Source organism: Xenopus tropicalis, chromosome 6 (genome assembly GCF_000004195.4).
Source record: "Xenopus tropicalis strain Nigerian chromosome 6, UCB_Xtro_10.0, whole genome shotgun sequence".
In the NCBI taxonomy this organism is placed as follows: Eukaryota; Metazoa; Chordata; class Amphibia; order Anura; family Pipidae; genus Xenopus; species Xenopus tropicalis.
In genome coordinates, this window is record NC_030682.2 from 14,930,321 (window position 1) to 14,957,726 (window position 27,406).

At 42.0% G+C, this 27,406-nt stretch overlaps 1 protein-coding gene across 1 annotated transcript in view; it reads left to right on the forward strand.

The window, feature by feature from the left end:
- The first annotated feature begins 802 nt into the window (after positions 1–802).
- Positions 803–27,406, forward strand: part of LOC116411537 (acidic repeat-containing protein-like) — a 65,658-nt gene continuing 39,054 nt past the window's right edge. The window contains exon 1 of the mRNA XM_031903982.1: positions 803–818. Within this exon, the coding sequence (XP_031759842.1) occupies positions 803–818 (16 nt within the window). The remainder of the gene's footprint in view (positions 819–27,406) is intronic.

The following is a 27,406-nucleotide window of genomic DNA, read 5'->3' on the forward strand; positions in this document are numbered from 1 at the left end:
AGCATAGGGATTCCCCTGTACTAAGCACAATTCAGCAGGAACAGCCCCCTAAGTTTGCTTATAGCCTGTACAGAGAGATACCATAAACTATGGCACATAGGGATTCCCCTGTACTAAGCACAATTCAGCAGGAACAGCCCCCTAAGTTTGCTCATAGCCTGTACAGAGAGATACCATAAAACTATGGCATATGGCAGCACAGGGATTCCCCTGTACTAAGCCCAATTCAGCAGGAACAGCCCCCTAAGTTTGCCCATAGTCTGTACAGAGAGATACCATAAAACTATGGCAGCATAGGGATTCCCCTGTACTAAGCACAATTCAGCAGGAACAGCCCCCTAAGTTTGCTCATAGCCTGTACAGAGAGATACCATAAACTAAGGCAGCATAGGGATTCCCCTGTACTAAGCACAATTCAGCAGGAACAGCCCCCTAAGTTTGCTCATAGCCTGTACAGAGAGATACCATAAAACTACGGCACATAGGGATTCCCCTGTACTAAGCACAATTCAGCAGGAACAGCCCCCTAAGTTTGCTCATAGCCTGTACAGAGAGATACCATAAAACTATGGCACATAGGGATTCCCCTGTACTAAGCACAATTCCGCAGGAACAGCCCCCTAAGTTTACAGTACAGGATAATCGTTTAACTTATTATGTTTTACCAATCTTTGACCCAATTGCAGACCTAGAACACGTTTTGCCGATGGATACAATGATCATTCCGATTTATCTTCCACAATAGAAATTTATGGGGCTCTTATTATAATAAGCAATTTAATTTTAATAGGAAAAATTTGAGATGAATTATGAGGATGGTACGAGAGCACTCCCCGCGCCATAACTCACTCCCTCCGCCGTTTGTTATCTCCATAACTCATTTGTCCATCAAAGCAACCAGACAGAATTGTACAATTATCCGACGCTGATAAAACTTTACCGAAATGAAACTCGGAGATTTATTCCTTAGGTGCCTTTCTTGTGAGATTCATTGCAGGCAGAAAGCCTTAGAGTTGGGTCCTACAGGTGAAGTGAACGGAGAACTTTTGGTCCGATCTTTCATATACAGAAGTACTGAGACACACTGGGGGTCATTTATAATGTTTGGGCAGCGCATATTTTTTGGCAAATGGTTATTTTGCGCATGTTCGGCCCGACCTTGGTGTATCATTTGTAGGTCGCGGGTTGGGGTTGAGCTCTTCTCCCTGCTCTCCCCACCCATGACCTTAGACTGCCAAGTTGTGCTTCTGGATTTATAGGAACATGCCCTCATTGGTGGGCCAGGATGGGCGTGGGTCTATAAATAGAGGGGAGAAGTCTGGTTGGGGAGGGTTTAAGTTGGGAATTTAACACAGTAGAACAAACCTGGGAACATGGAAGCCTCTGCCTGACCAGTTCCTAGCACAAAGTCCCACAAGAACTCTTAAAGGGGCGTTTCACCATTAAGTTAACTTTCAGAACATTATAGAATGGCCAATTTTAAGCAACTTTTCAATTGGTCTTCATTGTTTACCAATATCCTCCCAATGGTTGCCTACTCTCAAGGATGCTCACGGTGATTAGCATGATGGGAATTCATTGGTAATTTTAGCACAGCTGCTTTGGTGACCTTCTGGGTGCTCTACACCTTGGTTGGTAGTGGGTCGGTCTCTCTGTGAAGCTGGAGCTCCAGGCCTTTCCTTCTGTCCAAGCTCCACGGGGATAGTACCCTCTATGCTCTCCTAAGCAGTATAGGCTTTAGACCCACCAAGACCAGGCTCCTCTTAGGTCCTCTTCCCTTCCCAGATGCCCTCAGGGGTGCCCACATGCGCCAGCCAATTTTAGCAGCTAATCAGAGGGTTCTGCCATTGGTGACTGGGAAGGAACGATGTCACCGTGGGCATAGCTATAGAATAGTGGTTGGATAGCCAGGGAAAACAGCTGGAGGCAGGGCCGCTTTAAGGTACCAGTGGGCCCTTGACAAAATTGGTGGGCCCCAAATGCCCAAATGGTCCATACTTACTGAGGTAGACATGATCCCCGGGTGTGCCGCCCTGGACTAACAGCTCTAGAAGCAGAAAAAGGACAAAATGCCACAAGAACTAAACGCAAAGAAATTCAAAGGACCATACCATAGAGCTCTTCCAGTTGTCTGCCATCTCTGTAGGATACTTGACCAGATGAATGGTGTGCTAGTGGCCCCCCTATCCTGGTGGAGACTGGGCAAATGCCCCTATTGCCCATTTATTAAAACAGCCTTGGCTGGAGGTCCTCGTGGAATGGAAGGGTAGGGGCACTATGACCACCAAGGCAACATTTCTGCATTTTCTAAAATAGTTTTAGCTGTCATCTGACAAATTGTAAACTGGATCTGGACCTAGCATGTAGATCTGTATTGAAGGTACCACCGTCATGTCTACACGTCTCCTACAATCTTTCATCATGTAACCTGTACATACCTGCACACTGAATGCACTACTCTTGAGCCATTGCACAGGTATGTGGCTTAGCATATTCCCAGCCATAATAGCGTAGTAGTCAGTAGAATGCTGGGAATTGTAGTTTAACCGGAGGGCTGCAGGTTGCCCAGTCTCTGCTTTCTGCATTGCAATACTAACTAATAGTTATGTTAATAGTAATATTTTGGCCATTTTAGAGACGCGGCAGAAGTTTGAGTGCTGAATTAGAGTCATAGATGGGCAATCGCTCTGTGGCTTATCTCGCAATAAACCATCTACAAATGATTGCGCCAAATTATTTCCCTATATCTACTGTTTACGTTGTCCTGTTTTTTTTTTCTTTTTTTGCCGTGTCAGTTGGTACAGTGATGCATTACCGGAGGGCATTACATTTCTGTCCCGCTGATGAAGTATTGGAGCCAGTTGCAATCAAGACGCCATTGGTTGGACGATTTGTTACTGTAATATATCAGCAGAGAGGGAGCTGGAGGGGACCAAGACCTACTGAAAGCCCATAACCACTCCGGCTTATAAATATCCTTTATATCCTCTTGTTGTTTTTACCAGTAAGACATATACTTTTGATTTACGGCCAGGAGAGTGGATAAAAGATCGAGTTCATAATAATCTCCGCACTTTTCTCTGTCTGGGCTTCTCTGCTTAGGAATATTTCTTTTGCATTAAGGACTTTGTTTTGTGCTGAGTGTTACCTACGAGTTAAAGGCAAATACAGAAATATTATAGATACAGGTATAGGACCCATTATCCAGAATGCTCGGGACCAAGGGTATTCCGGATAAGGGATCTTTACGTAATTTGGATCTCCATACCTTAAGTCTACTAAAAAATCAATAAAACATGAATTAAACCCCATAGGATTGTTTTGCATCCAATAAGGATTATTTATATCTTAGTTGGGATCAAGTACAGGCACTGTTTTATTATTACAGAGAAAAGGGAATCATTTAACCATTAAATAAACCCAATAGGATTGTTCTGCCCCCAATAAGGGGTAATTATATCTTAGTTGGGATCAAGTACAGGTACTGTTTTATTATTACAGAGAAAAGGGAATCATTTAACCATTAAATAAACCCAATAGGGCTGTTCTGCCCCAATAAGGGGTAATTATATCTTAGTTGGGATCAAGTACAGGTACTGTTTTATTATTACAGAGAAAAGGGAATCATTTAACCATTAAATAAACCCAATAGGGCTGTTCTGCCCCCATTAAGGGGTAATTATATCTTAGTTGGGATCAAGTACAGGTACTGTTTTATTATTACAGAGAAAAGGGAATCATCTAACCATTAAATAAACCCAATAGGGCTGTTCTGCCCCCAATAAGGGGTAATTATATCTTAGTTGGGATCAAGTACAGGTACTGTTTTATTATTACAGAGAAAAGGGAATCATTTAACCATTAAATAAACCCAATAGGGCTGTTCTGCCCCAATAAGGGGTAATTATATCTTAGTTGGGATCAAGTACAGGTCCTGTTTTATTATTACAGAGAAAAGGGAATAATTTAACCATTAAATAAACCCAATAGGGCTGTTCTGCCCCAATAAGGGGTAATTATATCTTAGTTGGGATCAAGTACAGGCACTGTTTTATTATTACAGAGAAAAGGGAAATCAGTTTTAAAATTCTATATCATTTTATTAAAATGGAGTCCATGGGAGACGGGCTTTCCGTAATTCGGAGCTTTCTGGATAATGGGTTTCCGGATAAGGGATCCCATACCTGTATATTCACAGATTGTTCCACTTCATTTATTCAACAGTTGAAGTCCTTTCTGATCACCTTAGGTAGAGCCATGAGTGTGGAGCTTTAGCCTATAGGATAAACCCATGTAAATGGGATTTTCTTGGAGCTCTTTGGAATTCATTCCCAGAATTCCTTTTGTTTATTTGTATCTGTATGAGGCGGTCTCGTCAACCCCAATGATTTGTTTTTGAATCCCCACTCCTGGCTCTACCTAAGCTGATCAGAAAACCCTGCACTACACTGATGAGTCCCAAAAAAAGGCAAAACCGGTCTGTAGTTGGGAATCTGATCAGCTATTATCCCGGCTTTTGCTTTCAAAACCCAGTGGGTGAGCTGTAGCCTATAGCAGCGTTTTTCAACCGCTGTTAGTGTGCCGCGAGATGTTGCCTGGTGTGCCGTAGGCAGGGCCGCAATTTTTACTTTAAAAAAAAAATCCGGGCCCTGTCATTGGTTGCGCCCCGTGTGTCAGGTGACGTCAGTACGCACGGGGCGCAACGTTATAAAAGGGCCTGTGTGCGGTCGCGTGTAGGCAGAAGTGCAGAGGCGGCACGCGTGAGGGGAAGATGCTGCTGAAGCCGCCGAAGAGTAAAATGCTGCTGGGCACCAATGTATTAGGGGGGGCCACGGGGCACACTGACTTGGGGGCACTGCTGCTGGGCACCAATGTACTAGGGGGGCACTGCTGCTGGGCACCAGTGTACTAGGGGGGCACTGCTGCTGGGCACCAATGTACTAGGGGGGCACTGCTGCTGGGCACCAGTGTACTAGGGGGGCACTGCTGCTGGGCACAGAGTTAAATTTTTTAACATTTTCTAATGGTGGTGTGCCTCGTGATTTTTTTCATGAAACAAGTGTGCCTTTGCCCAAAAAAGGTTGAAAAACACTGGCCTATAGGATAAACCCATGTAAATGGGATTTTCTTGTCTAGAACTGGAAACAAAGAGAAATCTCTTCTATGAAAGGTTAATTGATACATCTGGAACCACACTCATTTTTTCTGGTGCCGTGTGTACTAGTTGCACTAATAAAGCAGGGTACATCTGTATATGTGCAATTTCTGCAGGCACCGAATCCAGAACTGGAAGCTCACCATTTTGGCGACTTGTATGGAGTGGTATATTTGTAACCGCGAGTCCTAAATCTTCATCCAGTAGGTCTATGCTATGCCCATTATGCCATCTTTATACCCAACATTTTAATACATTACCATGTGACACCAGTAGGACATCCTTTCGTTTCTGACTGCAAATCCTACTTGAGATTTGATTTTTTTTTTAAACTGTAAATTGAATAAGGAAAAGTAAAGAAAAACGTAAATTATATTTAAGGTTCATGTCATGGAAATAAGAAACTTGTCTAAATAGAATCCATTAAAAATTTGAATTAAAAAAGTTGCTCTTTGCTGTTTCCCTCTCTGAATTCTGTCTCTCTACATGCAGCGTTGTGTCAGAGTCAGTTATTTTAAAAGACATTTGGCTCTAATGTGTGATGGGCCACCTTCAAATCAATGAGAAAACTTTATTGTATGGTTTACCAAGCAAAAACTTATGGGCAAGATTCAATTCAAAGAGAAAAAACTTTTTTCCTTATTCCATTCCAGTTTTTTTTCCCCATAGACTATAATAGAGTTGCCATGTGATAAACAGTGAGATAAGTTTTTCTCAGTGAATTGCATCTGGCTCTATGGATCAATCTGAAACTGAATACGGAGATAAGTCTTTCTCATCTAATTGAATCTGGAGTGTTAATCATCTGACTCTTGCTCCTGCAGGTAGAGAGACAGATTGCCGAGAGGGGGATAGTGAAAAATTACTTGTTTTGGCAACTCGACCCAAACACAGCTTAAGCTTTTCAAAAAGTAAACATAGTTTCAAGCAACTTTGCAATATACAATTAAAAAAATATGCAGCCTTTACATGAATTTTAATCTAATAATATAGTTTGGAACAGTTCCCTAAGCCCCGCCCCTTGTTCCTCTGCTGATCTGCTTTGTGACTCAAATAAAATGTAACAGTAGTCGCCTGTCCTCAGCCTGCCTTCAGCCTGTATCCTCCCAATCCCACAATCCCCTGCACACGTGATGTCAATAAGGAAAGGAACATCCCAGTGCAATGCATTGTGGGTTATGTAGTTCCTGCATGCTGTCTGTAAGCTGTGGAGGAGTTGTTACAATTTGTAACATCAGTGTTTTAGTCCCTCCTCCCCTGCCAGGATTACAAATTATGCAGAAAGAAAAGAACAACTACACCCAAACATTCTCGCATACCCACAATTCCCAGCACACGTGATGTCAATAAGGAAAGGAACATCCCAGTGCAATGCATTGTGGGTTATGTAGTTCCTGCATGCTGTGTGTAAGCTGTGGAGAAGTTGTTACAATTTGTAACATCAGTGTTTTAGTCCCTCCTCCCCTGCCAGGATTACAAATTATGCAGAAAGAGAAGAACAACTACACCCAAACATCCTCGCATACCCACAATTTCCAGCACATGTGATGTTAATAAGGAAAGGAACATCCCAGTGCAATGCATTGTGGGTTATGTAGTTCCTGCATGCTGGCTGTAAGTTGTGGAGAAGTTGTTACAATTTTCAGTGTTTTAGTCCCTCCTCCCCTGCCAGGATTTCAAAAGATGCAGAAAGAGAAGAACTGTTTTGCAGCTGGATTTCAGCATATAAAAATGGATATAATGAATATTAAATATTAATTTTCACCATGTTCCCCTACTTAAAGATATAAGGCATGTTGCCAATCAGACGCAATGAAGTTTCTGAAGTTGGAGCCGGTATCCCAGCAACGCAGGAACTTTTTAATATCTACAAGGTTTCTGATTAAATTCCTTATTAAGAACTGATGTTCATTATATGGTTCATTTAATGATATTTAATGCCTTTCACTGAAAAGTTCATTATGATGAAGTGTAAGAGAAAAAAAAACCCCGACAAATTAAATATTACATTATGTTACGTTTTAATAGCCGCTATGAATAAATATTCTGGAAGATTGCATCCTTTCATTTCGCTTTAATACAATTATATCAGGAATTTAAGTACAAGGGAGTAGTAGAAAATATTACCCTTTTTTTTTGTAATTAGATGTGGAAAAATAGGCTACAGAAAAATGCCGGCTTAGAATAATCAGAGTTCATTTTTCCAGCACTCAGATCAATGAAATGCAGATCCTGATGGGGAAAATGAGTCTTGTTTATAGTTTAATAGCATTGACTCTAAATGGAGAGAGTTCCTTTTGGGAGACTTGTTTCTGCGTTGCTGGAAATAATGGAGTAGAAATGTCTCGCTCCGCTCGTGTAGTCATTTTGTTTCCCAAACCGCCTGCATTTTGGATTTGAGCTAATTATTTTGATACGTTATGGTGTGAATTGAAAGGAGAAGGAAAGGTAAAAACTAAGTAAGCTTTATCAGAAAGGTCTATGTAAATACAGCCATAAGCCATAAGAGTCCTCTATCAAAAGAAACACAGGATTTCTTGTCTCCTTTTTTGTAAACATGTTCTTCGGTATCAGATTTCCTCTCCTTTAGGGCTCCATGAGGTTTGGGGCAAGAGTCTGCTCAGTTGTCTCCTATCTCCCTCTCCTCCCCCCTTCTCCTGCTCCCCCCTCCCATAACAATGCACAAGAACTCACTCCCCCCTCCTGCACCCTCCATCCATACGAATTCACAAGAACTTACTCTCCCCTGCCTTAGGAATGTGTGCAGGGCCGGACTGGGACACCGGGACACCGGGAAAATACCCGGTGGGCCCCAGTGGCCCAGACCCGACCCTATTGCTGCTTCCTCTGGCCTCCAATGTCCTCCCCAGACGTGTTTCACATACGCGCGTTCAGGGGAGGACGTCGGACAGGGGCCCCTGTGGGGGGGGGGTTAGGGTGGGCCCTGCATGTGTGATCTGAGCTACTTGCAGCTAAAGCTGCAACAGGAAGCTATGGAGACCAAGCTAAAATGGCAGCTGCAACCTTAAACAAACAGAGGGAGATTCTAGGACTCTTTACTCAGGAATGGTAAAGCTTTCTGCTGAATAAATATAGCGTTCTAGGTGGCACTAATGTGGCAAATCTATTGGCAGTAAAATGCCAAAATGACTTTCCTTCTCTTTTAAAACTAAGGTAAGGAGACCCAACAGATTGTATTTCTACTCCATGGAATATATGCAATATATGCATTATTGCAATGGAGAAAGATTGAAAATGAATGGTCAGGAAAGTTCCTGCAATCTCTGCCTTGGATGCAAAAACCAACCATAACAACCTCAATGCAAGGTAACATACTCATATAAACATGTATAAAAATATGGTCTGAGGTCAGAAATAAATATAAATTAGCCCCGTAACCCTCACCATTAATGCCCATGGCTAGCAATATGGAGTTCACTTCAGGAATACTTGATAAGGGCTATGGGACAGCTTTCGGAATGCAAAACCTCAGACTAGCCCACTTAATAAAAACGACAACCGGTAAAGAGCCCCCCTATTTATCAGAATAAGATAATATGGTCACAAACCGACCAGTGGAGATACAGACATGGCTACTGGCATGGCTAAGAGCAAACACACTTAGCGAAACAAAAGCCAGGGAATTGACAAAATTTGAAACACTAAATGCCTTGCCTTTCCCGATCAGACATAGTCTAGCAGCCCTATATAAAATTTTAATAGTGGAAAAATACAAAGCTCTCCCCACATATACTAAGGCGTGGGAAAGAGACCTAAATATAACCCTAACGGAAGAAGACTGGGAACAAATCTTTAAGACCATTGCTAAGTGCTCAGTGAGCAGTAGATTCCAGGAATCCTCCTATAAACTAATATCAAGGTGGTACAGAACGCCAGTAGTGCTCTATACAATGGGATTAATGCCAAATGACATATGCTGGAGATGCAACCAATCTACAGGGACTTTAGAACACTTACACTTAGATTGTAAGCTCTACGGGGCAGGGACCTCTTTCCTACTGTGTCTCATACCACATGGCACTTACTCCCTTTGTATTTATATATATATTTATTGTATTTATTATAACACTTGTCCTCCCTGTGTGTAATTTTGTATTCTGTAAGACTGTACAGCGCTGCGTACCCTTGTGGCACTTTATAAATACAGTTATACATACATACATACCTATGGTTAACTTGCCCGAAACTTACCTTATTCTGGAAACAAGTGAAGGAAATCTGCAAGGAAATTATAGGAAGCTACGCCACTCAGGAACAGTAACTCGGCCAGTGCAATAAGCAGATGACATTTCATGAAATTTAAGACGGAACCCCGGCCCGAGCCTTGCCACTATATCCTTATGTCAGCCCTTTGCCTTCCCAGAAACTCTCCTGGTATTTAGTACTAGCCAATAGAGAATATTCCCCTGAGTTTAGCCAGTACTCTCTCATATAAAGTCTTTCTGCCTCTAGGGATTTCCACTACGGATCCTTATAAGAATAAATAAGAATAAAGACATTATTATTTGATTACAGATCATGCAAACCATAGAGCCGGCTGACGGATGTGGGAGGTTTTCACCCAGTAAATCACTCACACTCTAAGCATTTTTAATATTCTGATTTATTAGTTTATTTTTTCTTACATAGCACCTGTCAGCAGTTTATTGATTGAAAATGCCTATGCCATAAAGGCACCTTGATCTATAGCTGTCCCCAGCCGTATCTTGTCCCCCCCCCCCACCCCGGTAATTCCATCTGGATGTGCACACCGTGCAAGTGATTGCTATTTAATCTAATACAACATTTTTTCTCCAACATTAACTTGGATCTTTCCTAGTGATTATGATAACTCCGCCGTATTTCAGCGAGGAATTCCATTACTTCACACGGCTACGTCTTTCTGCTGGTTTCTATGTAAATTACTGTACTGGTACCTCAAATAATTATCGCCATACATCATCCTCTCATAATAATGGCTGCTCTCTGTCTGCGAGTTAGGATTCATCTTAGCGAATGATTGAGTGCCAGTGCCAAGATTGGGAGATACACTTGCGGAAGGATGGCAATTTCCTAAAGCGCTCCGCCACTGTTTGCCTTTCAGAACGACCAGGGTCCTTATTGAACATTACTTCATATTCATGGGACTCGTTCATGGGAGTCATTCTTTGTTAATGGCGGGAATGTTTCATAAGACTGAGTGAGATGAGTCTTCCATGATACATAGCCCAACATACACCTACATTCTGAAGGAAGATAATCTCTGCTCGACACTTATAGAGTGGAGATTCTAACTGTACATGCCCTAAACGAATCAAAATTAGGATTCATAATGGATTTGGCAACTTATCAAATGTCCAAGAATGTGAACCCACCATAAAAACCCTTGTCCTGTTGCCTTTAGAAGGAAAGGCAATTTGGCATTTGACTGCCAATAAATTTGCCACATTAGTGCCACCTATTCTGCAGAAAGCTCTACCACACCTGAGTAAACAGCCCTAGAAGGTCCCTCTGTTTGTTTAAGATAGCAGCTGCCATTTTAGCTTGGTCTCAGTAGCTTCCGTGCTGTAGCTCTAGCAGCTGGTAGCTCAGATTACACAGAGATGGGAGGGGAAGTGAATTCTGATTGGAGGGGAAGCAGGAGAAGGGTGGGGGAGAGAGGAGAGAGCTGCACAGACTCTGGCCCCTGCCCTGAAGGATTTTTCTGAGAGAATAAAGTCAGACACTGAAGAACATGTTTACACAAAAAATGAAAAGAAATCCTGTGTTTCGTTTGATAGAGAACTCTCTTACATAGACCTTTCTGATAAAGCTTCCTTAGTTTTTACCTTTCCTTCTCCTTTAAGGCGGTGGTTCTTGGACTTTCTTGCCTTAGGCTCCCCTTGGGGGTCCAACATTTGGTTAGGGGGCTCATAACAATTTTACAGAAAGTTACAGATATTGGTGCATCATTATTCAGCCATGTTCCATAGAATATCTAGGGCAGCACAAATCTCACCCTAATTGACCTTCAAGCTGGATTTTCAGGTGTATATAGGAGAGCAAACAAGCATTCACCCCAAATCTTTCCATAACTGTCCTTCAGGCTGAACTCCTCCCCCAGCCACTGATCTAGAGCTAGGGGGGGTGTGCCAGACCTGCAGTTTTTAAACCAGTAAGCAGTAAGAATTCAGATGTTCTCCTTCAAGAGAGCCATGTTTAAACTTACATTGGTCACTTTTTTTAGAGAATAAACCATTTACTAATGTGTGTATGATATATATTTTTTTGGCAGCAAAAGTGAATAGCATTAGCACGTTGTCCACAAGAACAATCACTGTGGGTCTAAATTGCCCATATAAATGTTTAGAATTCATGCAATGCCTTTAGATTAGCTAGTTAGCATCAGAGAAAGCTTTTAGAGTGTATGCTGGAGATCCAGCATGTACATTAACTGGTTATTTACTTCTTTCTGTTCATTAGTACAGACAACAGGGTTAAGTACAATGAGATGATAGTCAGTGGCGGAAGTATAATATATATTTATGCACTGGGGGTCATGTGGAGGGGTTAAATTGATGGACTATTATCCTTTTTCAAACGAAATTAAAGAATAAGTAAATCTTGCATTTATTTTGTATCCTGCTACAAGCAGCTGAACAGAAGTTCTTTTACTGACTTCCTTGTCTAGCATGTAGCTCCTCCCCCTCTTGCATTCTGAGCCCTCCTTCCCTCTCTGACTATGATAATCTCAAAGAGGTGCCTACTGTGCATGCCTGATTAATCTGAATTGGAGGCAGTGGGCATGTCATGTCCAGTAGGTACCTATTTGATATCTTCATAGTCAGAGAGAGAAGGAGGGCTCACAAAGCAAAATGGGTGGAACTTCGTGTTAGTCAAGGAAGTCAGTAAAAGAGCTGCAGTTCAGCTGTTTGTAATAGAGAAACAAAATACATCTGCATGTTACAAGCAGCTGAACAGCAGTTTTTTTTACTGAATTCCTTGACTAGCGTGAAGCTCTGCCTTCTTTTGCTTTCTGAGCCCTCCTCCCCTCTCTGACTATGATAATCTCAAAGAGGTGCCTACTGTGCATGCCTGATTGATTTGAAGTGGAGGCAGTGGGCATGCCCAGTAGGCACCTCTTTGATGTCATCATAGTCAGAGAGAGAAGGAGGGCTCACAAAGCAAAATGGGTGGAACTTCATGTTAGTCAAGGAAGTCAGTAAAAGAGCTGCAGTTCAGCTGTTTGTAATAGAGAAACAAAATAAATCTTCATGTAGGGAGAAAGGTATGTTATCCTGAGGGCTGTACAGAGTAATATTAGGGCATTTTGAAATTAATAGCTTACCTAGAATCTATTTAACTACATAAAAGCTCCATACACAATGATATCTGTACGTGTCTGATCAATCTGAACAACTGTACGACCTTTACATATGATTATATTCTTAATGAAAATCTACTGTAGGAACTGTATAGGACAATACTTACATGCGTATGGGCATCTTAAATCTTGTTGTGAGAGTACGCCCAACTCCTAAATCTGCTATATATATATATATAGAAATATTTAAAGTCATTTTTGAACCACAGGTCTGTCATGTGACCAATTTCCATCAAATTAGCACCATAAAACCCAAGAGGGATGCTCTGTAAAGAAAAGCTGGTAGATTTTGGCTGGCAGATGTGTGGCCTTCAGCCTTTATGTGGTCATGGAAATCCTCTGTAACTTTTAATGTCCTTATACTGTTAAATTTGGGGTACATTGTTTCCTTTATTACATAGGTTTTAATGAGCCATGCTAAACATTGGTTATACCTGATGACTTGGAAAGTACTTTGTGAGTATATATTTTACAGGTGATTCCTGGCTTTTGTGTATTATTATTAAGTACATCATGTTACATTTAATAGCCTCAAATGGGTTCACTTTCTAAATATACACTGATAATGAGATGTGATTTATTATTGATATCAAGGTCCCTGATTGCAAATGAATTATTAAAGAGAGAAGTTAAGGGTTTCCTTAGTCAACATTTGGTAGCATGGTTAGTGTAATGGCTGTAGTTCAGCTCTGCTTGGATTCCTCGGCTTCCCTTTGTGACTCTGCGTATACTGAAAATCAGTGTCATTTTATTGAATCGTAGATGGTAAAACAAATAATTGCTTTGCTTCCAGGACCTGTTAAATCCGCCGGGACGTACCATTAATGCAATGCAAAAGATTGATATCTGAAATCGTAGCTGTGACACATGATCAATTAGTTGGAAAATGACTTGGAGAAATGTTGGAATCAGCAAAAGGCGGCTGGACGCTGCCCGCGAACATTCCATCACTGAAATAAATGCTGAAATCAATGCATCATTAACATTTTTTTTTGTTAAGAATAATAATCGCAGGCAGATCCTGATATATTCTTATGTTTGGGCCAAGGCCAACTTCTTTTTTCAGAAACTTTTAATTAGTTCTTTAGGTGCTTGGCTTGGTAATTACAGATCTCCTCTGTCATCTGTTCTCTAGCACTTTATAGTCTTGGGCCACTGTGTGGGCTACTAAGGGGAATAATGACCTTTCCGTACTACCCTGTAAGGCTTTGGCTTGAAATTCCTGAGCTCCTAAGCATAGTTGGAAGTTGTCTCAGGGTACCATGATTACATTGTACGTCAGACTTTTTTGATGCAAGAAGGGGTATCTCCAAGCTTACTGCATTTCCTAGTTGTCCTCCTGCAACTCTTGGGGTTGGTCTCTTTCTCCAAAAACCCTGAAGTAAAAGGAGTAGAGTGAGACAATGGGCTAAAGTGTGTAGAGAGAGACCATGGAGTAAAAGGAGTAGAGAAAAAGCATGGAGTAAAAGGTGCAGGGAGATTCCCTGGAATAAAAGGTGTGAGAGATTCCCTGGAGTAAAAGGTGTAGCAAGAGACCTTGTAGTAAAAGGTTTAGAGAGACCTGGAGTAAAAGGTGTAGCAAGAGAACATGGAGTAAAAGATGTAGCAAGAGACCATGGAGTAAAAGGTGTAAGAGATTTCCTGGAGTAAAAGGTGTAGCAAGAGACCATGGAATAAAAGGTGTAGGAAGACCATGGAGTAAAAGGTATAGAGAGAGACCATGGAGTAAAAGGTGTAGTAAGAGACCATGGAGTAAAAGGTTTAGTAAGAGACCATGGAGTAAAAGGTGTACAGAGAGACTATGGAGTAAAAGGTGTAGTAAGAGACCATGGAGTAAAAGGTGTACAGAGAGACCATTTTCAACTCAGTGTCCTTCTGGTACACATCATTACAAGGAACACTAAGGGTCACAAAACCATGCTACCTTTAAACCCCCCCCATTTAAAAAACACTGACGTGGGGGGTCTGGCTATGGTCTGCACCTAGCACCATAATGGAAACCCGACACTAAATGCAGAGCACTGGGGGCACAGCCCGACCGAGGGAGTCTGTAAGTACAGGGATATAATAAGGCCTGCACCTACTGCCATTCTCTAATCGCACATCTTCACTCTTCACTGCTTCCCTTTAAAGGGAATTTCTTCCAAACGTGTAGAAGATGATTTGAGCTCTGACCCATTCCAATTCTCTACAAAACGGGGAGCAGTTAGGTGCAACCTGATCCTATGTGCAGATAGCCCCTTATGGGGGGCTCCTTAGTGACTGCCCTCAGTGGGGCACACTGCACCCTGACTCCTGCGCTCTTTATTGTCATTATTACTATTACTGTCATGTATATTACGGCATATACTAATACCAATAAATATTAGAGATAAAGTAATTGAAAACGTATATAAATACAAATTGCAACCACGTAAAGGGGTAAAATAAACCCTTTCCTACATTATACAGTAGAATACTTTGATAAATAATAAAGGGTAAACTCAATAGAAATCATGACACAAGGCTTAGTTTATACACTTGGTTTGGATTTAGATAATGTGATGCAATGTGACCTCCAAACTGTAACTCAGGCAGCCCTCATAGGCCCACATAAATATTCCTGGCTTATTATCCGATGGATCATAAATTGGGAGCGCGGTATTAGAATTGTAAATTGCACTTGATCAATGTGATTAGGGAAAATAAATGCAAATTATTCCCAAACAGGGGGCCTGTTGTTATTATTTGTACTTTCTTTGCTAAAGGTTAAGGTATAAATGCTGAATGCAACACAAACTCCAGCGGAGAAAATCTACACTGTGCCACCAAGAGATTTTTGGGGGGTTTTGTGGGTGCATTGAGGCGCGTAGATTTATGCAAGAACTCTATTATGTGTGTACTGATGTTATAACTTACGTGCACACACAAAAGGGCATTTCTTAGAGCAGGGATTACATAGTTACGTAGTTAAGTTGGGTTAAAAAAATACCCAAATCCTTTCAAGTGAACCCAACCCTGACAGTCTAACCTCATAGTTTAACCCTCCCATCCCCTTTACCAGTTTAGTTGCAGTCTCTGCACTCTCTCCAGCTCATTAATATCCTTCTTAAGGACTGGAGCCCAAAACTGCCCCCCATACTCAAGGTGAGGCCTTACCAGGGACCTATAAAGGGGCAAAATTATGTTCTCATCCCTTGAGTCAATGCCCTTTTTTATACAAGACAGCACTTTATTTGCTTTAGTAGCCACAGAATGACACTGCCTGGAATTAGACAACTTGTTATCTACAAAAACCCCCAGATCCTTCTCAGTTAAGAATCCCCCCAACAAACTACCATTTAGTGTATAACTTGCGTACATATTATTTCTACCAAAGTGAATAACTTTGCACTTTTCAACATTGAACCTCATTTTCCAGTTTGCTGCCCAGTTTTCCATTTTAGTCAAATCTCTCTGCAAAGCGGCAGCATCCTGCATGGAACTTATAGTTTTGCACAATTTAGTGTCATCAGCAAAAACAGAAACAGGTCATTAATAAACAACAAACACTGGCCCAATTAGAAAATGTTCCATTTGCCACCACTCTTTGTAATCTATCCTTCAGCCAGTTCTCTATCCAAGTATAAATATGTTCCAGGCCAATATGCCTCAGTTTTATCAATAACTTTCTGTGCAGTACTGTATCCAGAAAAGTCCAGTCTTTGGTCAGTACACCCTTAGCCAATAACAAAGCTATTGATCCCTAGTTCCAAAAATATCTAGGACAGACAGTAAGTGATCAAGTAGATGAAAAATAAAACAAAAACAAAATCTAGTGCAAAAAATTTAAATGACTAAATAGGACAAACACCCAATAGTGCTTGGTGACTAAAAGTGTAGCCAGGTGTAATAACAGCTCAAATAATCCAATATATATGCTCACTAGACATAATTGGAATGAAGCAAAAGGATACCCAAAGCAGGCATTGATTGCAGTGGGAACTGGATCCTCAATGTATATAAAAGCAGAATGGAGATCAAATATAGTGTAAAAAGGTTCAATAACAAATCCCCAGCTAAAATGCAGGCTACTTACAGTGTACAGAAGTAAAAAAGCAATATTCAATAGCTCAACGCGTTTCATGTGCTAGCAGCACGCTTCCTCAGGAGCCAATAACCCAAATGTAATCCCCACTCGTATTTTATAACCCCCCCAACTAGGCAGGTGTCATGCAGGTGAAATCAAACTACAGCACTACCCCAGAAGTGCAGGAGTAACACGCCCACCGCTCCGTGTAAGTAAGTCAGTATTAACTCTATATCTTATTAAATCAGAGTTTAAGATGGTCTTTTGGTGCATCTATTAGCAAATAGGCATTAACCCCAAACCTTACCCTAATGGCATTCAGGGCGAGCACCCCCTGCCACTCATTTAAGACCCCCATTAGCACCAGTTTGGGGATCATACTAACTGCATGGGCTGTCTGACCCACAGATATATAGAGAAGTATGAGCACTACTGGAAATTACCCATAAACTGGGGGGCAAAATTAGAATTTCTCTCTTCCAGCAGTAGAGATGCCAGAAACTAAAGGCCAGGATTTCATCAGCAACAAAACCCCTCCAGTTCTGTGTGTCAGGTATGTGCTTTTTGGGGTGGGGGATTGTAGCAGCGGGGCAGGAGGGATTGGCGGTGACAGGGGTGGGGGGCGAGGGGTTGTTAGTGGCAGTGGAGTCTTTGAAGTCAAGTCTTCCGGTGGGCCCTTGGCTCTCCAGTTCGATACTGGGCACAGACAAAACATAAATACAGGTATGGGATCCCTTATCCGGAAACCCGTTATCCAGAAAGCTCTGAATTATGGAAAGCCTGTCTCCCGTAGACTCCATATTAATCAAATAATTCAGAATTTTAAAACTGATTTCCTTTTTCGCTGTAATAATAAAACAGTACCTGTACTTGATCCCAACTAAGATATAATTACCCCTTATTGGGGGCAGAACAGCCCTATTGGGTTTATTTAATGGTTAAATGATTCCCTTTTCTCTGTAATAATAAAACAGTACCTGTACTTGATCCCAACTAAGATATAATTACCCCTTATTGGGGGCAGAACAGCCCTATTGGGTTTATTTAATGGTTAAATGATTCCCTTTTCTCTGTAATAATAAAACAGTACCTGTACTTGATCCCAACTAAGATATAATTACCCCTTATTGGGGCAGAACAGCCCTATTGGGTTTATTTAATGGTTAAATGATTCCCTTTTCTCTGTAATAATAAAACAGTACCTGTACTTGATCCCAACTAAGATATAATTACCCCTTATTGGGGGCAGAACAGCCCTATTGGGTTTATTTAATGGTTAAATGATTCCCCTTTCTCTGTAATAATAAAACAGTACCTGTACTTGATCCCAACTAAGATATAATTACCCCTTATTGGGGGCAGAACAGCCCTATTGGGTTTATTTAATGGTTAAATGATTCCCTTTTCTCTGTAATAATAAAACAGTACCTTGTACTTGATCCCAACTAAGATATAATTACCCCTTATTGGGGGCAGAACAGCCCTATTGGGTTTATTTAATGGTTAAATGATTCCCTTTTCTCTGTAATAATAAAACAGTACCTGTACTTGATCCCAACTAAGATATAAATAATCCTTATTGGATGCAAAACAATCCTATTGGGTTTAATTACTCTTTTATTGCTTTTTTAGTAGACTTAAGGTATGGAGATCCAAATTACAGAAAGATCCCATATCCGGAATACCCTTAGTCCCGAGCATTCTGGATAACAGGTGCTATACCTGTACTGCAAGAAATAAAGAATATATAATTGCCATTTTTATTGGGGGGACATTTAATGGCTGTATATGAATCCTAAAGTCCATTACGTTCGTTTTTGGGAATTGCAGACTCTTTTAGTACCAGAGTATAATTATTTTATTAGTATCCTTTATTTGGGTAATAGAAATAAAAAAAATGACACTTTACTGGTGAGTGTAATTGTAGGCAAACGACTGTAACCTCACCCAAAGGAAGGCAAATCAGTCTGTTCGTATGCGGAGAGCGAAGGGTTCTGGATAAAGGCTGCTCCGCTCGCCCGGCGTTTCATGTTAAAGTTTCATTTCTCATGGCAGTTTCTACGCCTTCCAGGAAAGTCTGCTTCTCAGAAATTCAATCTACAAATGGATCTTTCGTATCACTGTGAAATATTTTTTTTCAATCAGATAAATGTCTACATATGTAAGGTTATATGCTAGCGTTTTCCAAATGCATTACAGAGGCCATACATAAACAACATGTTATTATTCTCAGTAAGAAAATACAGCGCATCTGATACTGCTAATTACTGTATGAGTATTATACACAGAGGGCAGAAGGAATTGGTTCAGAAATTAATGCTCATTTCTTGCTAAATGACTGATATTCCTCATATTCAACCCTTAGTAGAAGCTACAGTCCCCTATAGCTGCTATAAGCACCATATCTCCCTCATATACTGTACTATACAGAGGCTATTATCCCACTGCTACTATAGGCACCATCTCTCCCTACTATACCTGCTATCCCACAGCCCCAGTCCCTTCCCAGAGGCTATTATCCCCCCACTGCTACTATAGGCACCATCTCTCCCTACTATACCTGCTATCCCACAGCCCCAGTCCCTTCCCAGAGGCTATTATCCCCCCACTGCTACTATAGGCACCATCTCTCCCTACTATACCTGCTATCCCACAGCCCCAGTCCCTTCCCAGAGGCTATTATCCCCCCACTGCTACTATAGGCACCATCTCTCCCTACTATACCTGCTATCCCACAGCCCCAGTCCCTTCCCAGAGGCTATTATCCCCCCACTGCTACTATAGGCACCATCTCTCCCTACTATACCTGCTATCCCACAGCCCCAGTCCCTTCCCAGAAGCTATTATCCCCCACTGCTACTATAGGCACCATCTCTCCCTACTATACCTGCTATCCCACAGCCCCAGTCCCTTCCCAGAGGCTATTATCCCCCCACTGCTACTATAGGCACCATCTCTCCCTACTATACCTGCTATCCCACAGCCCCAGTCTCTTCCCAGAGGCTATTATGCCCCCACTGCTACTATAGGCACCATCTCTCCCTACTATACCTGCTATCCCACAGCCCCAGTCCCTTCCCAGAGGCTATTATCCCCCCACTGCTACTATAGGCACCATCTCTCCCTACTATACCTGCTATCCCACAGCCCCAGTCCCTTCCCAGAGGCTATTATCCCCCCACTGCTACTATAGGCACCATCTCTCCCTACTATACCTGCTATCCCACAGTCCCTTCCCAGAGGCTATTATCCCCCCACTGCTACTATAGGCACCATCTCTCCCTACTATACCTGCTATCCCACAGCCACAGTCCCTTCCCAGAGGCTATTATCCTCCCACTGCTACTATAGGCACCATCTCTCCCTACTATACCTGCTATCCCACAGCCCCAGTCCCTTCCCAGAGGCTATTATCCCCCCACTGCTACTATAGGCACCATCTCTCTCTACTATACCTGCTATCCCACAGCCCCAGTCCCTTCCCAGAGGCTATTATCCCCCCACTGCTACTATAGGCACCATCTCTCTCTACTATACCTGCTATCCCACAGCCCCAGTCCCTTCCCAGAGGCTATTATCCCACTGCTACTATAGGCACCATCTCTCCCTACTATACCTGCTATCCCACAGCCCCAGTCCCTTCCCAGAGGCTATTATCCCCCCACTGCTACTATAGGCACTATCTCTCCCTACTAAGATAATATTAAAATAATTCCTAAACCCCGAAATAACCATAATACCACCTTGTTCAGCATCTTTATTACCATACCAGCAACAACAACAGGGAGTCACTCCCATTTGATCTAAGAGAAAACATTGTAGCTGCACTGATTCAATTATTCTGAAATATTCTCCCAAGTATATTAACTCACTTGTACTTGTCTTAAAAATTCGCCAGTCATTGCCAGCAGCAAGAATAGTCAAAATGTCAGGATTTGCTAATTTTATTTCAGGCTGTAACATTCCAAGGCTTTAGATGTAAATTCTGATACCCGATCAGATTCTGTTCTTCTAAATGAGATGTTCTAGTCCTTTGTCTGTCGCTGCTGCAGTTTCACATCACAAAAGAAAACCCTGCCGCTTTCCCACTGCCGATAATACTGTACATGTATATATTCATATATTTATAGGGCTGCTAAATCTAATGCTGGTCCTTAGATGCTACTGCCTTGTGAAGCTTTGGGCTACTATAGCCAAATGTTTCCCCGCTGATCTATGTGTAGTAAAAGGGCAGTACTAATGCTGCTATAATGTCATAGTAGCATTCAGTGCAGTCTATAAGAAAAACCTATGATATAAAGGAAGGGATCTTGGGAAAGAGCGGGCAGTGTTTGGGGTAAATTGTAGGTGTATTAGATAGTAGGATTTAATTTGAGGGCTTATTGTACTTTGTATGGCTCATCACCCGGGAAGAACAGACAGACAGTGGCCAATAAGCTCTGTCCCCTGATGGGAGGAACGTCCCAACTCCATAGAATACGGCTCTATGATTTCTGATGGTGGGCATGCTTGCAAGGGGATTATAACACAATGGGATGGTTGTGGGAGGTGATAAGGAAAGTTGATTTAGTGTGAGACATTGGCACTTTAGAATATGAAACACAAGGAATTTGGACAGTTTTGTCAAAGAAACTCCATCCCCATCCCGCACATAAAATTTACTTATGAATGGGCAATATTCTGCCAATCAAGTGCTATTATGGGAGATGACATAAACGTTCTGGAGCAATCCCAGCCTGACCGTGCCAGCGTCTATCATAGGAAGGCCTTATTGATTGTTCTCCCTAAAACCAGTGGGACTTGGAAGCCATGGTGGGGACATGTCCTGCGGACATGAAGTGCATTCACTTTCCTGTCCTGTCTCTACAAGATCTCATTCTAACAAGAATCCCTTTTGCTCATCATTCCAAGGAACCATTCCTTAATCATTAATGGCAATTATAGAGGAATAATAAGGCAGACCCACCCCTGGAGAACTAAAAACAGAAAGTGATAAGCAGGACCCTCTTTACCTCATGTATCAGTCAATACTTATATGTAATCTGTATGTTTGATGTATACTCACTCCTGTTGTACAGCGCTGGGGAATATGTTGGAGCTTTATAAATAAATGTTAATAATAATAATAATAATGTTTGATGTATACTCCCTCTTGTTGTACAGCGCTGGGGAATATGTTGGAGCTTTATAAATAAATGTTAATAATAATAATAATAATGTTTGATGTATACTCCCTCTTGTTGTACAGCGCTGGGGAATATGTTGGAGCTTTATAAATAAATGTTAATAATAATATATACTCCTTGCTGTTGTACAGCGCTGGGGAATATGTTGGAGCTTTAGAACTATGATAATGATGAGATATAAGGAAGGCGGTATCTACTGTATCCTTATAGCGATATAGTTATATAGAGAAGATAAATGGGGTAGGGTTGCTGCTGCATCCCATACACTATGGAAAGAATGAGAATAAACAAGTGATGGTGCCTCTATAGAACAATAGAACAGGCTAAGGGGCCTATTTATAACTGCTTCAGCCTTTCGGCACTGCCTCATCCACGTCATCTTAAAAGAATAATATTTAAAAGGAATTGTTGCCTTTACAGTAAATGTCATTTTATTCTGCTTGAGTGAACGCTTCCCTAAGCCCTGTACATATTGCTAAATAAGATATCACTTCTCTGGCATTGCAGTATGGTCTGTTTGCCTGCAGGGGGCACTCTTTCCTTTCTGAAAATACCTCACAGATCCGATAACTCTCGCTGCCCAAGCCGCAGCACAAATTAGATGGCATTTTTCTCTTGGAGCCCATAGCAACCCTTTCCTTAACATCAGGCAGAAGGAACATGAGGTTTCGGCTTAAACAAGTTTAACCCCTTCACTGGCTGACTGAGGGTATTTTAAAGTACCTTTAATAAATGGTGCCCAACGATGGTTGCACCTTTGTGTTCATTAAATGACCCTTAGTTACAGTTAATAGACATTAAAGAATAATAACCTTTTCTTTTAATATCCCCCAAAATACTCTAAAAAGCCCCCCAAATGGCATACCCCTCTCCCAACATGGAGTCTGATGTCCTTAATAAGATAGAAGCTGAAACCTTGAGCTGAAATCAGTCACTTCCTTATCTAGCATGAAGCTCCACCCCCCTATAGTATAGCGAACCTTCCTTCCATCAAAGAGCTGCCTACTGCACATGCTTTCTATTGGATCAGTAGACAGAGAGAAGAGCTCAGCAAAGAAAAGGGGGTGGAGCTTTACGCTAGACTAGGAAGTAGCTGAGAGAGCTGCAGGTAAGCTGCTTGTGCTACAGAATCTACATGAGACTGAAGGAAGGCAGGGGAATGTTATTGTATGTTATTCTGGGGGCTGTATTTAGGGGCTTTTATCCTTATTACTTATCCTTTAGTGCTAGGTGCTACAATATTGATACTAAATGTTTCAGTTACAGTTGTCACCATTTTGCATCAACGCTTTACCTTTTGTTGCTAAACAAGCCCCATTGCCCCTACAGGGAATGCAGGTCATTTTTGACCATGCCCACAGCACCCCACTACCACAACCCGTTGTCGTTACACCCCCAACCACCCCAACCCATGACTGTTATCCCCCCAACCACATCCCAACCTCCATGCGTATAATTATGGGTGACAGGTCTGCTTGAAGACCTGAAGAAGAAGCATATACCATTAGCATAAGTCTATACGTGGGCTATCCCAGTTATTAACCCTTAATTGCCCCGGGTACATCTGAGTGCTGCTGTGTAATTGTTCTCACTAGTGAGTATATTGTGGAAATTCTCCCTGTGGTTTTGGTTCCTGCAGTCATTAAACCCATCCGCCCATCACATCACACACACACAGTATTTGTTGCATGGTTGTTTGCTTCTCTGTTGAAATCATTGATTAAATACTTCTCTGTAGGTCTCATGTTATGTAGGTGTCAGTGGCGCTTAGTTGCCCTTTTGTCTGTATGCGTCGGCGAGTGACAACCTGTCTGATTCAGATCAATGATGGATTAACATAATAACGTAACATAGTGAGGAAGAATGGAAAGAGACATCAGTCCTTCATGTTCAGCCTTTTCCATTTGCCTTTCTGCTCAACCTTGCACATGATGTCAATAAGGAAAGGGACATCCCAGTGCAATGCATTGTGGGTTATGTAGTTCCTGCATGCTGTCTGTAAGCTGCGGAGAAGTTGTTACAATTTGTAACATCAGTGTTTTAGTCCCTCCTCCCCTGCCAGGATTTCAAATGATGCAGAAAGAGAAGAACTGTTTTGCAGCTGGATTTCAGCATATAAAAATGGTATTTATTCAGGAACAGATACAGATTACAGTGATAGGGATATTAGGGGTTTCTGTGTTGTGTGGGGCTTTGGTTTGGAAACTGGAGTTTCCCTTTGAAGAAACCAGCAATACTAAAATATGAACTTGTATATTTAAATATAATGTACTATTCCCATGCACTGGTAGAAGTAAACAGATGTGCCCACCCCAGAACCCTAATATGCCATAAACTCATTCATTCAAAAAATTCAGGGGCATTTGCCATCTATGATCTTCCTTATCCCCATAACTCGGCATATGGTGCTTCCATAGGGCTCTGGGCCCCTCTTGTCTTTATTCTCCTTTGGTGGCTGAGCAACTCAATATAAACAAAGTGGAACCAACCTGGCTAGCACTCTATTGGGACCTCACAGGGGACTGGGAACTCACTGGGGGATGAGTTTAGATGGTTTCCACCAATTCCCTGCTTGAGTTGTAGTCCCTACAGCCCTTGGATCTGTCTCTTATTGCCGAGTTCATTCAATCCACCAAGTCAGCCCGAGCTCTTCCAGAACCAATCTCTACTGCTCTGCAAGTTCTTTGATTCCAGACTTGTGACTATTTTATTTGGAAGTTAATTGATTTCCCTGCTACTGATGCGCCGAGGTCTCCGGCTGCCAGTCTCCAACTTTCCCTTTTTTGAACTCTTTGAAACCATAAATCTCTACAGTCATGGGTAAATGCGCCCTCTGATACACCAAACAACAAGGCTTTGTGCTTTTAATTAGACATAAAGGGGAGATGATAACTGTGTTCAGCTTCATTTCTCAGTTTAATAACCTGCCAAAGGCTGTCATGCGGATTGTGTTAAACCCTCGGCAGGCGCAGCAGGTGATGCAAAAGGTAATGAAATTGGATGGATATATGAGAGGCTCCTCTCTTTCTACTGACGTTTTGTCATCAGTGGTGGAGGCCGGGGCTCATACTGCATTAATGGTAATTATTGACAAAAGCCTCCGCACCTCTGTAAGTCTATAAAGGCAACATCAGTTGAGGCCGAATGCTAGAAATATAACGTGGTGCCGTAGTGCAAAGCTGGGCATACACGGAGCTATAATCTGTTATGGGCACAATACCCAGGCTGAGTATGGCACACATGGTGGTAGTAGGAGGTTGGGGAGGGCTGTTACACCAGCCCAGCACATGACCTGCCCAAACTCATTTGGTATAGAATTAACTGCAATTCAGCATGAAATATCTATTTAATGTATATTTTTCCATACCCTTCCTCAATGTACATGGTTTTCACCACACTCAGCAGCAGAGCCATGAATAATCATGGGCACCATACTACTAAGCTACGAGGGGCTTCCCCTCAGGCAACCCCAATTAGTAGCCCACTGGTAGCCTGGGTCTCCTGGGTGTTGGAACTCAGCACCCCCTTGGTGGCATCCCTGTTCAGCAGAAGGTCATGTTGAGGGACCATGGTCAACCCACACCCTGCCCACTTTGCCACAGTACCCCCTGTACCCTCTTGGTGGCATCCCTGTTCAGCAGGTCATCTTGAGGGACCATGGTCAACCCACACCCTGCCCACTTTTCCCTCTTTGCCACAGCACCCCCTGGACCCTCTTGGTGGCATCCCTGTTCAGCAGAAGGTCATCTTGAGGGACCATGGTCAACCCACACCCTGCCCACTTTGCCACAGCACCCCCTGTACTCTTTTGGTGGCATCCTTGGTCAACAGAAGGTCATCTTTAGGGACCATGGTCAACCCACACCCTGCCCACTTTGCCACAGCACCCCCTGTACCCTCTTGGTGGCATCCCTGTTCAGCAGAAGGTCATCTTGACCTGCTTTAATTGAACATGATGAAATCTGAATATTAATATAGAGCCACACATATGAATAGAGGACAGTATAGTAGGGCACAATGTAAAATTATGGTGGCTGTGGCCCTTTCTCAGGATCCCCTGTATAACCTGAACTTCAATGGGACCACAGTTGTAATATATGGAAGCAATAACTGTCTGATTATATCAAGCAGACTCAATACTACAATTAGTACTGGAAAAATGATTTTAGTCCACACTACAGGGAAAACAGGATCGGCCAGATTGGGGTCAACAACTATTCGGAGGCCCTTTCAATGCTTGGATAAATAGATACAGAATTGATTTATGCACAGATGGCAGTATGATAAAATGCCACCTGGTTCCATGGAACCAAGAGAGAAGTTCATCAATATCTGAATAAATGATGAATGAATTCTTGACTCATTTATGAACTTTTACAACACTTGCACTTTAATTGGATTCTACCAACGAATACAAATGACTATAAGAGGGATGTCTATCTGACTACCAGGGCATGGTATTGTACCTAGGGTCACAGTGTCTATTTGGGGTGGTTAGCATTATGGTTGTACAAATGAAACACCCAGGCAATAAAGATGATTTGAGCGAGCAAATTCTTGGTTTAGAAGTAACGACAGAATCTGATGCAGGAACATGTGCACTAAATGTATTTTATATTCCGTATAAAGCACTGAGAGTTCTTGGCTGGCAGCAGCTGCACCTTACAGATGGCGGCTGGAGGATGTATTTATAACTGGATATAAAGTCAGACACTCTGGGATCTCTTTGGTTTTCCTGATTATGCTATGTATGATCAGGGCTCGCTGCTTTTGCAGGAACTCATAAATATGAATATGTACCCATGTAGACCACATTGCTGCTCGGCTATATTAAAGCCAAAGAGAACATAGCTACATATTGTGTAGTTCATTTGGGTGGAATAAAGACAATATTTTATCAAGTTTAACTCCTCCGAATGAGAGGCACATAAACGCACGCTCACAATTTATGTTCCAACTGCCCTTTTGGCTGCTCACAGAATATGGGCTTCATCCCAGTCCCATTACACTCAAAACGGGCCCTTGCCTGAGATTAGGAGGTGTTTATGGAAGCATCAGACCTAGTGTCTACAGGAGGAGCCAGGTACAGATGGTCCAGTGTGGGTCTTGGATGAAGCACCATTGGAAAGGGCCACAACAGCTTCATTTTTGGTTTTCAGTATGGTTGTACCTAATGGAAATATTAGGTGGGCTTCATCCCAATCTAGTAACACTCACAATGGGCCCTTCATTGAGATTAGGAGGTGTATATGGAAGCATCAGACCTAGTGTCTACAGGAGGAGCCAGGTACAGATGGTCCAGTGTGGGTCTTGGATGAAGCACCATTGGAAAGGGCCACAACAGCTTCACTTTTTATTTTCAGTACAGATGTACCTAATGGAAATATTAGGGTTGACAAATCATAGAGAGTGAAATTCAGCTTGAAGAGAAATGCCCAAAACCACACTTGACGGCCTACTAGTCCCTGGAGAAAGAATCAGTACTAATGATTTTCAGCCCTTTTATGCTGCCAAGCTCACCCCCTTCTATTGGACTATTGGAGACAAGGAATGCTTAAACAATTCATCTTTCTTTGAAGGTTTTATTGCCCTTTCAAAATATTTTTTTCCTTTTCTCTTTCATTCTTTTTAAAATAAAACCACAATCTATTCCA